At 45.3% G+C, this 14,413-nt stretch overlaps 1 protein-coding gene across 2 annotated transcripts in view; it reads left to right on the top strand.

Annotated features, from left to right (window-relative positions):
- The window catches only part of COG4 (component of oligomeric golgi complex 4), a 42,010-nt gene that overhangs the window by 8,746 nt on the left and 18,851 nt on the right, over positions 1-14,413 (top strand). For both annotated transcript variants that reach the window (XM_003917166.4, XM_021932165.2), the window contains exons 5-10: positions 1,364-1,557; positions 3,793-3,898; positions 4,742-4,899; positions 5,661-5,719; positions 10,333-10,466; positions 13,930-14,048. In XM_003917166.4, coding sequence (XP_003917215.1) covers positions 1,364-1,557; positions 3,793-3,898; positions 4,742-4,899; positions 5,661-5,719; positions 10,333-10,466; positions 13,930-14,048 — 770 coding nt within the window. The remainder of the gene's footprint in view (positions 1-1,363; positions 1,558-3,792; positions 3,899-4,741; positions 4,900-5,660; positions 5,720-10,332; positions 10,467-13,929; positions 14,049-14,413) is intronic.

Raw genomic sequence — 14,413 nt, 5'->3', positions numbered from 1 at the left:
CTGCAGCTTCAGTTACTCATGGTCAACCTTAGTCCAAAAATATTAAGGAAAAATTCCAGAAATAAACAACTTACTACTTTTAAGTTGCTTGCTGTTCTGAGTAGTGTGATAAAATCTTGTGCCATCCTGTCTGTCCCTTTATCACAAGAAGGGTGAGTACGGTACAATAAGATATTTTTTAAAAAGAGGCTATACTTGCATAACTTTTTTTATGGTATATTGTTATATTTTATTATATATTGTTAATCTCTTAATATGTCTAATTTACAAATTAAACTTTATCGTAAATATGCATGTATAGGAAAAAACATAGTATATTCAAGGTTCAGTACTGTCGATGGTTTCGGGCATCCATAATGGTCTTGGAATGGATCCCCTACAGATAAGAAGGGACTACTGTATTCCCATTTTATGGAAAAGGAAGCTGAATCCAGATCTACTGATTCTCTGACCAGTGGGTTCTTTGCACTTGACCATATTGCGTACTCATAAAATGAAATTCTTAGTCTGATGTTTTAGATCTTCCATGATCTTTACACACCCTGTCTTTCTAGCGTTAATGGTATTCACTTATGCATCCATTCATTGTGCAAGTATTTCTCAAGCTCCTCCATATGCTACAGAATATGCTACTCTGCAAATATTCTTTTCATCTTTCTGCTTCTATCACTTCGTATATTTCATTCCCTTTGCGTGGAATGTTTGTTCCTCCTGTGCAGGTGTCAGAATCCTGCCCATCTTCGAGAGGTGGGATGTCACCTTCTCTAGGAAGCCTTTTCTCATTACTTTAACCAGAAATGTGACTTTTTGACACCTTTCTTTTTTTTGAGACGGAATCTCGCTCTGTTGCCAGACTGGCATGATCTTGGCTCACTGTAACCTCTGCCTCCCAGGTTAAAGGGATTCTTCTGCCTCAGCCTCCTAAGTAACTGGGACTACAGGCGCACGCCACCACGCCCGGCTAATTTTTGTATTTTTAGTAGAGATGGGGTTTCACCATGTTGGCCAGGATGGTCTCAATCTCTTGACCTTGTGATTCACCCATCTCGGCCTCCCAAAGTGCTGGGATTACAGGCGTGAGCCACAGTGCCCATCCTTTGGCACCTTTCTTATGACACATCATGTACTGTATTTCATCATTATTATTTGTGCACAAACTTGATCTCTTCTACTTGATCCTAACTTCTGTGATGGTAGGATCAGGGCTGATTCATCATGTAGTCATATATATTACTAGCACAGCACCTTGCACATAGTAAGTACTTAATACGTATTTGCTGGATGAATAGTATTACACAAAGTGGCATGGACCTGACACAGTACCATTCTTTACTTGAATATTCATTTTCTCCCTGTTGAGCAGGGAGCATGATTGATGCCAACCTGAAATTGCTGCAGGAAGCTGAGCAACGTCTCAAAGCCATTGTGGCAGAGAAGTTTGCCATTGCCACCAAGGAAGGTGATCTGCCCCAGGTGGAGCGCTTCTTCAAGATCTTCCCACTGCTGGGTCTGCATGAGGAGGGATTAAGAAAGTTCTCAGAATACCTTTGCAAGCAGGTATGGACCCTGATTGCTTGGCAGGATAATTGTGTGGCTCTCTGCCTGCAAACTGGGGCACTAGATGGATCCACTTTCTATGGATACTTTCTCTCTCCTGGATATGACTCCCCTTGCTGCCCTTGCTGTGTAGCCGGGCAGGACTGGATGCGTGTGTTCATTCAACACACCTGTTGCCAGCCTACTGTGTACCAGACGTGGCCAAGACATCTGCCAATGCACATTCATTTCCAACAGACCAGATGAAAGCATATGAAATTAAAATGCAAGTTCTCTGACAAGTTGAATCATTCTTTTTTTTTTTTTTTTTTGAGATGGAGTTTCACTCTTGTTGCTCAGGCTGGAGTGCAATGGCATGATCTCAGCTCACTGCAACCTCCGCCTCCTGGTTCAAGCAATTCTCCTGCTTCAGTCTCCCAAGTAGCTGGGATTATAGACATACGCCACCACGCCCAGCTTATTTTGTATTTTTAGTACAGACCGGGTTACTCCATGTTGGTCATGCTGGTCTCAAACTCCCAACCTAAGGTGATCCACCCGCCTCAGCCTTCCAAAGTGCTGGGATTATAGGTGTGAGCCACCGCGCCCGGCCTGAATCACTCTTTTAAAACTCAAGCAATCCTGCCTCAGCCTCCCAAGCAGTGGAGACTACAGGCACATGCCACCATGCGTTGCTAATTTTTTTTTTTTTTTTTTTTTGTAGAAACGGTCTCACTGTGTTACCCAGGCTGGTCTCAAACTCATGGCCTCAAGCAGTCCTCCCATCTCAGCCTCCCAAAGTCCTGGGACTACCACCCCACCCAGCTGTTTTTTTAGCTATATGTCTATGTGTGTCATTCCCCTACCACAAAAAAATTCTCTGTCAGACCATTATTATGCCGTTAAGAAAAATGATGCCGTTCGCTAAGCGCTGACATATTTTATTCTCTAACGTGGTTTGTTAAACAGGGTACAAAACAATATGTTGTTATTCCTGTTTAAAATGAGGGAGTCAGCAATCAAGATATATTTGTATAAGCATAGGATTTCTTTTGGAAGGGTTAACAATGGTCACTTCTGAAGAAAATTGGGAAATTAAGAGACACAGGTTAGAAGAAGAACTACTTTTCACTGAATATTCCTTTGTTCCTTTGGAATGTTTAAGTATGCATTTTACTCATTCTAAAAAATTAATGAAAAACAAAATACACGCCAGGCGCAGTGACTCATGCCTATAATCCCAGCACTTTGGGAGGCTGAGGCGGGTGGATTACCTGAGATCAGGAGTTCAGGACCAGCCTGGCCAACATGATGAAACCCCGTGTCTACTAAAAAAAATACAAAAATTATCCAGACGTGGTGGCAGGTGCCTGTAATCCCAGCTACTGGGGAAGCTGAGACAGGAGAATCGCTTGAATCCGGGAGGCAGAGGCTACGGTGAGCTGAGATTGTGCCATTGCACTCCAGCCTAGGTGACCAGCGAAATTACATCTCAAAAAAAAAACAAAAAACAAAAAAACCTGCTCTATGGTACTTTTTTTATCAGTATACTTTGCCACCTGGGACCTAGAAATGGCTTCTACCTTTAATCCAGTAAAAGTCCCTTCTGCAGCACCCAGGTTTTGTCCTGCTTGAGAAAGCACTATTAATGATAGCATGCCAGGCATAATGGCTCACATAATTCCAGCACTTTGGGATGCTGAGGCAAGAGGACTGCTTGAGGCCAGGAGTTCGAGACCAGTCTGGGCAACATAGCAGGACCCCATCTCTACAGAAATTTTTTAAAAATTAGCCGGGTATGGTGGCTCTTGCCTATAGTTCCAGCTACTCAGGAGGCTGAGGTGAGAGGATCACTTGAGTCCAGGAGTTCAAGGCCACAGTGAACTATGACTGTGGCTCCCTTGTACTCCAGCCTAGGCAACAGAGCGAGACCCTGTCTCTTATTTTAAAAAATGATAGAAAGTTACACTTTGAGATTGTTGGAACTGAGGACTCTTTCCCTTGGCTAATGGCAGTCCGTATTTTCCAAGAGAAGAAAATAATGGAAGAGGAGCTACACCATGCTCACATTCTTTGTCCTGCCTGAGGCTCAGACTGTCCCTCAAGGGAGTTTCCTCTGTGCTGCCTGGGCTTCTAAACATCAAGGGAAATGTGAAAAAAAAGAAAGCCGATGGGAGGCCTTTTTGGAAAATTGAGACATACCTGGTGTAAGGCTGGCCTTTCTAAGGAATGTATGTGGGTCTTCTCCTTTTTTAGGTGGCCAGTAAAGCTGAGGAGAATCTGCTCATGGTGCTGGGGACAGACATGAGTGATCGGAGAGCTGCAGTCATCTTTGCAGATACACTTACTCTTCTGTTTGAAGGTGAGCCTCTTTCTCCACTCTAGAGAGACTGGAGACATTTCTGTATGACACCTGCATCCTAGCCTTTCTTCTCACCCTTCTAATTTGATGACTTTAATTTAATCATGTAGTTTACTGTGTATTAATTGAGTGGAGAATTAAATAACTTCCAGATTCAGTGCCTGATAAGCAAAGATTAGAGTCTCTCCAGTGTTTTGATCCTGCCTAACCCTCAAACCCCAAACTCCGTAAGAATAAATTTAACCCTAAAATAAATTACTGAAAAGCAAGTGATGCTGATTCCAAAGATGCTGCTGTAGAAAATAGTATCAATGTGGCCGGGCGCGGTGGCTCAAGCCTGTAATCCCAGCACTTTGGGAGGCCGAGATGGGCGGATCACGAGGTCAGGAGATCGAGACCATCCTGGCTAACACGGTGAAACCTCGTCTCTACTAAGAAATACAAAAAATAGCCGGGCGAGGTGGCAGCGCCTGTAGTCCCAGCTACTCGGGAGGCTGAGGCCGGAGAATGGCGTGAACCCGGGAGACGGAGCTTGCAGTGAGCTGAGATCCGGCCACTGCACTCCAGCCTGGGCGACAGCGCGAGACTCCGTCTCAAAAAAAAAAAAAAAAAAAAAAAGAAAATAGTATCAATGTAACTTACCAAATGCCTGCTGATGTACCAAGCACTGTGCATATTTAACATATTTGCTTAGAAACCCCTAGCATTGACAAGGCCTATTTTGTGTTCATTTTATAAAGTGAAGCAGCCAAAAGGATTGACCTAGACCCTTGGTTAGTCCTAGATGGAGCAAGCTTATTTTGTAGGAAGAATACTACAACCTTCTTGCTTCCTCCCTTCTAGGGATTGCCCGCATTGTGGAGACACACCAACCAATAGTGGAGACCTATTATGGGCCAGGGAGACTGTATACGCTGATCAAATATCTGCAGGTGGAATGTGACAGACAGGTGGAGAAGGTGGTAGACAAGTTCATCAAGCAAAGGGACTACCACCAGCAGGTGAGCAGGGGAAGCTCCAGGTGGGGTTTGGTAGCAGCTTTAGCCAGGAACACTGAGTAGAATAACTTGGAGGGGGAACAGTGAAGAAAGATGCAGACAGAAGAAAAATTAATGCTCAGCACAAACTGGCCTGCATCTTGCCCATTGCCAGCTTACCTTGGACTTGAGGTGTTGTCGAGATGAGGATGGCCTCAGTTCAAGACCAGAACAGAAATAAAAAGGGCTTCCTGAAAAGAACACAGCAGAAGTAGTAGACCAGTTCTCTATCATAAAATGTGCAACAGTGCCCTCTGGTGATATAATGACAATTCTATTTATTGAGGTCCTATTAAGTGTCCAAGTAATTGTCTCCAATTTCCCCTTCATTCCTCAGATGTTAAAGATAACGTTTGCTTTTTCAGAACTTTATTTTTTCCTTCTTTTGAGCAGAGAAAGTAAAAGTACAACATAGAAATAGGAGTGGCCTCATACAATTGTATTTCTAGAACTCCAGACTAGGACACTATAAATAGTAGTCTATTGGAACACTCTTAGCATGACTTTTAAGCACAGTAATAGAAGTGAGTAGTATTAGCATCCAACCGAAAAACAAATCTTTGGCCTGTCATCTTGAAAGTCCACTGCTGGCTTGAAGGGAAGGTAAACCCAGTAAGCAAACTAAACCTAAACGTTCTTGTGTGCCAAAAGTTTGGAGTGACCAGTAAGAGGCCAATAGATATGGGAGTGGGGAAGAATATTCTCATTCCTGTGGTATGTTGCAGTTCCGGCATGTTCAGAACAACTTGATGAGAAATTCTACAACAGAAAAAATCGAACCAAGGTAATAATCCTCTTTTCTTTAGCCCACAAGAGTTTGAATTGGTAACCATGTATATATAATTCAGATGACTCTGTTACAATGTGGTCTGTGTTTTTGAAATATTTTATCAATTACTCTTATTTTTCAGTGGAATGTATCATGAACAAAAGTATGTGCAAATAAAATGTGTAATAAATCATAATCAGCTGGGCGTGGTGGCTCACGCCTGTAATCCCAGCACTTTGGGAGGCCGAGGCAGGCAGATCACAAGGTCAGGAGTTTGAGACCAGCCTGGCCAATATGGTGAAACCCCTTCTCTACTAAAAATACAAAAATTAGCTGGGCATGGTGATGCGTGCGTGTAGTCCCAGCTATTCGGGAGGCTGAGGCAGGAGAATCGCTTGAACCCAGGAGGCAGAGGTTGCAATGAGCCAAGATCGCACCACTGCACTCCATCCTGGGTTACAGAGCGAGACTCCATCTCAAAAACTAAAAATTAAAATAAAATAAAATAAAATAAAAACCAGTACAATCATGTGTCATTTAATGACTGGAATACTTTTTTTTTTTTTTTTTGAGACAGAGTTTCACTCTGTCACCCACGCTGAAGTGCAGTAGCATGATCTTGGCTCACTGCAGCCCCTGCCTCCCGGGTTCATGTGATTCTCCTCCCTCAGGCTCCCAGGTAACTAGAACTACAGGCGTGCACCACCACTCCTGGCTAATTTTTTATAATTTTAGTAGAGACAGGGTTTCGCTATGATGGCCAGGTTTTTCTTGAACTCCTGACCTCAAGTGATCTGCCCACCATGGCCTCCCAAAGTGCTGAGATTATAGGCATGAGCCACCATACCCTGTCAACAACTGGAGTACATTCTGAGAAATACATCACTAGGTGACTTCCATTGTGTCAACATCATAGAGTGTACTTAGCCTACTACACACCTAGGCTATATGATGCAGCCTATTGCTCCTAGGCTGTAAACCTGTATGGCATATTACTGTACTGAATACCATAGGCAATTAGAACACAATGGTAAGTACTTGTGTATCTAAACATATCTAAACATAGAAAAGGTACAGTAAAAATACAGTATTATAATATTATGGGAACACTCTTGTGTATACCGATACAGTTTTTTTTCTTGTTGTTTTGGGGATTTTTTTTGTTGTTTTTTTTTTTTTTTTGAGATAGGGTCTTGCTTTGTTGCCCAGGCCAGAGTGCAGTACAGTGGTATGATCATGGCTCACTTAGCCTCGACCTCCTAGGCTTAAGCAATCCTCCCACCTCGGCCTTCTGAGTAGCTGGGACCATATGTGTACACCACCACGCTGGGCTAATTTTTGTATTTTTTGTAGAGACGAGGTTTTGCCATGTTGCCTAGGCTTGTCTCGAACTCCTGGGCTCAGGTGATTCTCTCACCTCCCAGAGGCTTCCCAAAGTGATGGGATTACAGGCTTGAGCCACCATGCCCAGCCCAGCAATTCATTTTTGACCAAAATGTTCTTATGTAGCATGACTACACTTTTGAAGCCCCCAGAGTGACTCTCCTCTTCCCTTCCCACAAAGGTGACTACTATCCTAAAGTTTTAAACTTTTACGTTCTTTTTTTTTAATTAGAAATAGGGTCTCTGTTTCCCAGGCTGGAGTGAAGTGGTACAGCGACAGAATCCCAGCTCACTGTGACCACCAACTCGTGGACTCAGGTGAGCCTCGAGTAACTCAGCCTCAGCCTCCCGAGTAGCTCCTGACTAGCTAGGATTACAGTCACCACTCCTAGCTAATTTTTTTTTTTTTTTTTGAGGCAGTCTCGCTCTGTTGCCCAGGCTGGAGTGCAGTGGCGTTGCGTGGTCTCGGCTCACCACAACCTCCACCTCCCAGGTTCAAGCAATTCTCCTGCCTCAGCCTCCCAAGTAGCTGGGACTATAGGCATGTGCCACCACGCCCGGTTATTTTTTTTGTATTTTTAGTAGAGATGAGTTTTTTGTTTGTTTCTTTGTTTGTTTGTCTTAGACAAGAGTCTCGCTCTGTTGCCCAGGCTAGAGTGCAGTGGCACGATCTCGGCTCCCTGCAAGCTCCACCTCCCAGGTTCACGCCATTCTCCTGCCTCAGCCTCCCATGTACCTGGGACTACAGGCGCCCACCACCTTGCCCGGCTAATTTTTTTTGTGTGTTTTTAGTAGAGACGGGGTTTCACCATGTTAGCCAGGATGGTCTCGATCTCCTGACCTCGCGATCTGCCCGCCTCAGCCTCCCAAAGTGCTGGGATTACAGGCGTGAGCCACTGCACCCGGCCGAGATGAGGTTTTGCCATGTTGGCCAGGCTGGTCTCAAACTCCTGACCTCAGGTGATCCACCCACCTCAGCCTCCCAAAGTGCTGGGATTACAGGCATGAGCCACCATGCTCAGCCAATTTTTTAATTTTTGGTAGAGATGAGGGCTTGCTATGTTGCCCAGGCTGGTCTTAAACCCCAGATCTCAAATGATCCCCCTGCCTCGGCCTCCCAAAGCACTTACAGGCATGAGCCACTGTAATCCATCCAAACTTTTACTTTTTTTTTTTTTTTATGAGACAGAGTCTTGCTCTGTCGCCCAGGCTGGAGTGCAGTGGCACAATCTCTGCTCACTGCAAGCTCCACCTTCCAGATTCACACCATTCTCCTGCCTCAGTCTCCTGAGTGGCTGGGACTACAGGTGCCCACCACCACACCTGGTTAATTTTTTGTATTTTTAGTAGAGACAGGGTTTCACCATGTTAGCCAGGATGATCTTGATCTCCTGACCTCGTGATCTGCCCGCCTCGGCCTCCCAAAGTGCTGGGATTACAGGCGTGAGCCACTGCACCTGGTCATAGATAATCTTTATTCAAACCACAAAAGAGGCCAGGCATTGTGGCTCATGCCTATAATCCCAGCACTTTAAGAGGCCAAGGCAGGAGGATCACTTGAGGCCAGGGGTTTGAGACCAGCCTAGCCAACATGGTAAAATCCCATCTCTACTAAAGATACAAAAATCAGCCAGGTGGGGTGGCACATACCTCTAATCCCAGCTACTAATGTGTCTAAGGCATGAGACTCACTTGAACCTAGAGGTGAAGGTTGCAGTGAGCTGAGATTGCACCACTGCACTCCAGCCTAAGCAACAGAGCAAGACGAATGGCTGGGCACGGTGGCTCATGCCTGTAATCCCAGCACTTTGGGAGGCTGAGGCGGGTGGATCACAAGGTCAGGAGATCAAGACCATCCTGGCTAACACAGTGAAACCCCGTCTGTACTAAAAATACAAAAAAATTAGCCGGGCATGGTGGCAGGCACCTGTAGTCCCAGCTACTCGGGAGGCTGAGGCAGGAGAATGGCGTGAACCCAGGAGGTGGAGCTCGCAGTTAGCCGAGATTGCGCGACTGCACTCCAGCCTGGGCGACACAGTGAGACTCTGTCTCAAAAAAAAAGAGAAAGAAAAGAAAATAGGCCGGGCGCGGTGGCTCACACCTGTAATTCCAGCACTTTGGGAGGCCGAGGCGGGTGGATCACGAGGTCAGGAGATCGAGACCATCCTCCCTTATACAGTGAAACCCCATCTCTAGTAAAAATACAAAAATTTATCTGGGCATGGTGGTGGGCACCTGTAGTCCCAGCTACTCGGGAGGCTGAGGCAGGAGAAATGGCGTGAACCCAGGAGGTGGAGGTTGCAGTGAGCCGAGATTGCACCACTGCACTCCAGCCTGGGCGACAGAGCAGGACTGCATCTCAAAAAAAAAAAAAGGCCAGGCATGGTGGCTCACACCTGTAATCCCAGCACTTTAGGAGGCTGAGGCAGGTGGATAACGAGGTCAGGAGATCGAGACCATCCTGGCTAACACGGTGAAACCCTGTCTCTGCTGAAAATACAAAAAATTAGCCGGGCTGGTGGCGGACACCTGTACTCCCAGCTACTCAGAAGGCTGAGGCAGGAGAATGGCAAGAACCTGGAAGGCAGAGCTTGCAGTGAGCCAAGGTTGCGCCACTGCACTCCAACCTGGGCGACAGCGAGACTCTGTCTCAAGAAAGAAAAAGAAAAGAAAAGGAAACAGGCCGGGCGCGGTGGCTCATGCCTGTAATTCCAGCATTTTGGGAGGCTGAGGCGGGTGGATCACAAGGTCAGGAGATTGAGACCATCCTTCCTTATATGGTGAAACCCCATCTCTAATAAAAATACAAAAAATTATCCGGGCATGTAGTCTGTAGTCCCAGCTACTCAGGAGACTGAGGCAGGAGAAATGGTGTGAACCCAGGAGGTGGAGCTCACAGTTAGCCGAGATTGCGCGACTGCACTCCAGCCTGGGCGACACAGTGAGACTCCATCTCAAAAAAAGAAAGAAAGAAAGAAAAGAAAAGAAGACACACCTCCCAACCTTTTATTTAGGTCTGGCAGAATTTTAGGGAGTGAATGATTTAGGTGAAACAGGTAAATGGAAAATGTGGTTGACACCTGTCTCTGAATCTAATTGGGCCAGCTGAGCTAGGAGGGCCATCTGGCGGAGCTGTTCCTTATGGGCCCAGTGGGGAGGGGGAATTCAGGACTCTGTTTTCCCTGTAGCTCTTGTGTCTAAGGGAATCCACTGTCCTCCTGTTCCTTCTGCTCCATGTGTCTCAGAGAACTGGACCCCATCCTGACTGAGGTCACCCTGATGAATGCCCGCAGCGAGCTCTACTTACGCTTCCTCAGGAAGAGGATTAGCTCTGATTTTGAGGTGGGGGACTCCATGGCCTCGGAAGAAGTGAAGCAAGGTAAAAATATTTCCCATATTTTTGGGGAGGGTTGAGATATAATCGGCAGTGTTTCTTAATAGTTAAGCCACAGATCTCTTATTAAGGAAACAATTGGGACTTACTAGCCCCTGGTGGTCTGTAGACAAATTGACTCCCAGGAGGAAATCTAAATGTACTGGATTTTAGAATTGGACTAGATCTTTGAGGCCATCTAATCACTTTACAGATGAAGACACTGATGCCCTGTTTTAAATTGTATAGATAGAAATTATACTTCAGTAAAGTGTTTTGTTGTTGTTGTTGTTGTTTTAAAAAAAAAAACAAAGTACATAGGCCGGGTGCGGTGGCTCACATCTGTAATCCCAGCTCTTTGGGAGGCCAAGGCGGGTGGATGTCAGAGTTTGAGACCAGCCTGACCAATATGGTGAAACCCCATCTCTAATAAAAATAAAAAAATTAGCTGAGCATGGTGCCATGCACCTGTAGTCCCAGCTACTCGGGAGGTTGAGACAGGAGAATTGCTTGAACTCCAGGGGTCAAAGGTTTCATAGAGCTGAGATCGCGGCACTGCACTCCAGCCCGGGCAACAGAGCCAGACTCTGTCTCAGGAAAAAAAAAAAAGAGTATATAATGTACAGGAATCCTCCTGTCCCTTTCAGTCTCCCAGTTCCCCTAGTCACAATTTTTCAAGGAATAATTTACATTGATAAGAAACGGGGCTGGGTGTAGTGGCTCACATCTGTAATCCCAACGCTTTGGGAGGCTGGGGAGGAGAATTGCTTGCTCAGTTCAAGACCAGCCTGGGCAACATGACAAGACCTTGTCACTATATTAAAAGAAAAATTTTGGCTGGGTATGGTGGCTCATGCCTAATCCCAACACTTTGGGAGGCCGAGGAGGAAGGATCGCTTGAGCCCAGGAGTTTGAGACCAAGCCTGGTCAACATAGTGAAACCCCATCTCTAAAAATTCCCCCAATTAAAATAAAAAGATAGGCCGGGCTGGGTGTGTGGCTCAAGCCTGTAATCCTGCACCTTTGGGAGGCCGAGACGGTGGATCACGGCGGTCAGGAGGATCGAGACCATCCCCTTGCTGAAAAACCCTACCCTACTAAAAATACAAAAACTAGCTGGGCGAGGTGGCGGACAACAGTCCCAGCTACTCAGGAGGCTGGAGGCAGGAGAATGGAGCAAGAACCCGGAGGCGGAGCTTGCAGTGAGCCGATCGCGCACTGCACTCCAGCCTGGCGATAGAGCGAGACTCCGCCCTAAAAAAAATTAAAAAGATAAACATTTTTTGTGGCTTTTGAGACGGAGGTTCGGTTTAAATGCTTCAGGGTTAGTATCGATCTCAGCTTCATCGCTCGGCTTCTCCTGGTTCACGCCATTTCCTACTGCTTCCTTCCGAAAGTAGCTGGGACTGGCGCTGGGCCATTCTCGGCCTCCGGGTTGTTTACAGGAGATGGAGCCATCAGAAGGTTGTGGATGGTCTCGACCTCGGGACTGCGATTCGGCTGTCGCTCGCCCAGTGCTGATTGCTTGGTTTCACCAGCCCTTGGGCAAATTTCCAGGTCGTGGGCGCGGCTCGCCTGTAATCCCAGCACTTTGGGAGGCCGAGAGGCTTGATCACGCAGGCCGGTGGAGATTGAGACCATCCTGGCTAACACGGTGAAACCCCGCCCCTACTAAAAAAATACAAAAACTAGCCGGATGAGGTGGCGGGCACCTGCAGTCCCAGCCACCGGGAGGCTGAGGCAGCAGGAGAATGGCGAACCCGGGAGGCTGGAGCTTGCAGTGAGCCGAGATCCGCCACTGCACTCCAGCCTGGGCGACAGAGCAAGACTCTGTCTCAAAAAAAAAAAAAAAAAAAAAAAAAAAAAAAAAATTTTGTAAAGGTATGCTGGAGTCCAATTTCATTTACAGATTGACTCGCTAGGTTTTTAAGATAACCATTTAATTCCTGCTGGCTACTAAAGCAAGAGTTAAAGGAAAAAAAAATCCTGCTGGGCAAATATATGCAGGGTTCTTTGGACTGGGGACTTGAGACCTACCCAGCATCTGTGGCATTCCGCATAGCTTGTGCCAATAATACGTGGCAGGGGCGTTACAGGATCAGTGTATAAAGGAAATTGTTTGCTCATTTGGAGTTCGCATGTTGATGTCAATGATGACTATCATTTGATCTTAGCCAAAAGACCGAGAAGCAATAATGATGACTATCACTGTTCAGAGCTGTGCTGCCCAATACGTAGCCATTCATGAATTGAAATTCAAATTCAAATTTAATTACAATTAAATAAAATTTTAAATCCATCCTTCTCACCTGGATTCTGGGGAATAAAAGAATTTTAATAAAACAAATAAAAATATTCAGTTCCTAAGTTATGTTCATCACATTTCAAGTGCTCAATCGCTAACATGACCGATGGCTACTATATCAGATAACAGATACGGAATGTTTTCTCTTTTCTTGTTGTTTGTTTATTTTTTGTAGAGACAGAGTATTGCTCTATTGCCCAGGCTGGTCTCAAAACTCCTGGACCCAAGTGATCCTCCCACCTTGACCTCCCAAAGTGCTGGGATTACAAATGTGAGCCACCACACCTGACCAAAATATTTTCATTATCACAGAAATTCTGTTGGACAGTACTGGTGTAGAGAACGAAATATTCTATATGCAGCGTATTTTTGTCTTTGCCATGGAAACTTAACATCTTTTGACTCCTATTAATTAATCCTAAGGGAATAATGGAAAAGGAGTAAAAAGTTTTTCGTACAAAAGTATTCACTATAATCTCCAATTATTGTAATATTCTGTTATCTCCAGTAATGGCAAAACATTTGGAAATAACCAGGTGTCTAAAAATAGAGTGGTTTTTTTTCTCAATTTCACATGAAACAACATAAAAGTTAAAAATAAGGCCGGGCACGGTGGCTCACACCTGTAATCCCAGCACTTTGGGAGGCCGAGGCGGGCAGATCACCTGAGGTCAGGAGTTTGAGACCAGCCTCAACATGGAAAAATCCTATCTCTACTAAAAATACAAAATTAGCCAGGCGTGGTGGTGCATGCCTATCATCCCAGCTACTTGGGAGGCTGAGGCAGGAGAATTGTTTGAACCTGGGAGGTGGAGGTTGCAGTGAGCTGAGATCATGCCATTGCACTCCAGCCTGGGCAACAAGAACGAAACTTCGTCTCAAAAAAAAAAAAAAAAAGAGTTGAGTAGTTTTTAAAATGTGGATTATGCACCTGATGAAATGCCACATAGTCATGAAAAATAAGGTAGGTGAAAACATGGAAAATATTTATGATATACTTTTTTAAAGCAGAATTCAAAATTGCTATCTGTATCGTGATTATAACCATGTAAAATATGTACATATTTGGAAGAAAGACTAGAAAGAAACCTGAAAAAATGAAAAAAGTTGCTCTGTTTCCCTTGGGGAAAAAAAATGAGTATTCCTTTCTTGGCTGTCCCCTAGAGCACCAGAAGTGTCTGGACAAACTCCTCAATAACTGCCTTTTGAGCTGTACCATGCAGGAGCTAATTGGCTTATATGTTACCATGGAGGAGTACTTCATGAGGGAGACTGTCAATAAGGTAGGACATAGGACTCATCTCTTGGAAATGGGGTTTCCAGTCCAAGAAGCCAGGCTAAAGGAAATGCATGAGGCATGTCATATTTTTTGGTCCCGCTTCGAGAATACTCTTGCATGCAGATTGAATGGAACCACTTTGTATGGTTAGAGAGCATCTTTGGAGTCGTGCTCTTTGTATACCCAGCTAGGACCTCCTTCCCAAGAATTACAAAAGAACAGCTCAGCTCTCCAGGGAACCCACTTGTTCCCTGCCTCCCTGAAGGTTTGTGGGTAAGGAGCCTCAGGGAAGTAGGGCCTCTGCAGATGTCTTACACCCCCCAGGTAATGGATCTCTGCAGGGCTAAGGCCCAAAATATTTAATTTGTT

Source organism: Papio anubis, chromosome 18 (genome assembly GCF_008728515.1).
Source record: "Papio anubis isolate 15944 chromosome 18, Panubis1.0, whole genome shotgun sequence".
NCBI lineage: Eukaryota > Metazoa > Chordata > Mammalia > Primates > Cercopithecidae > Papio > Papio anubis.
The sequence above is the reverse complement of the archived record's forward strand: the minus strand, read 5'-3'. Positions and strand labels throughout refer to the sequence as shown.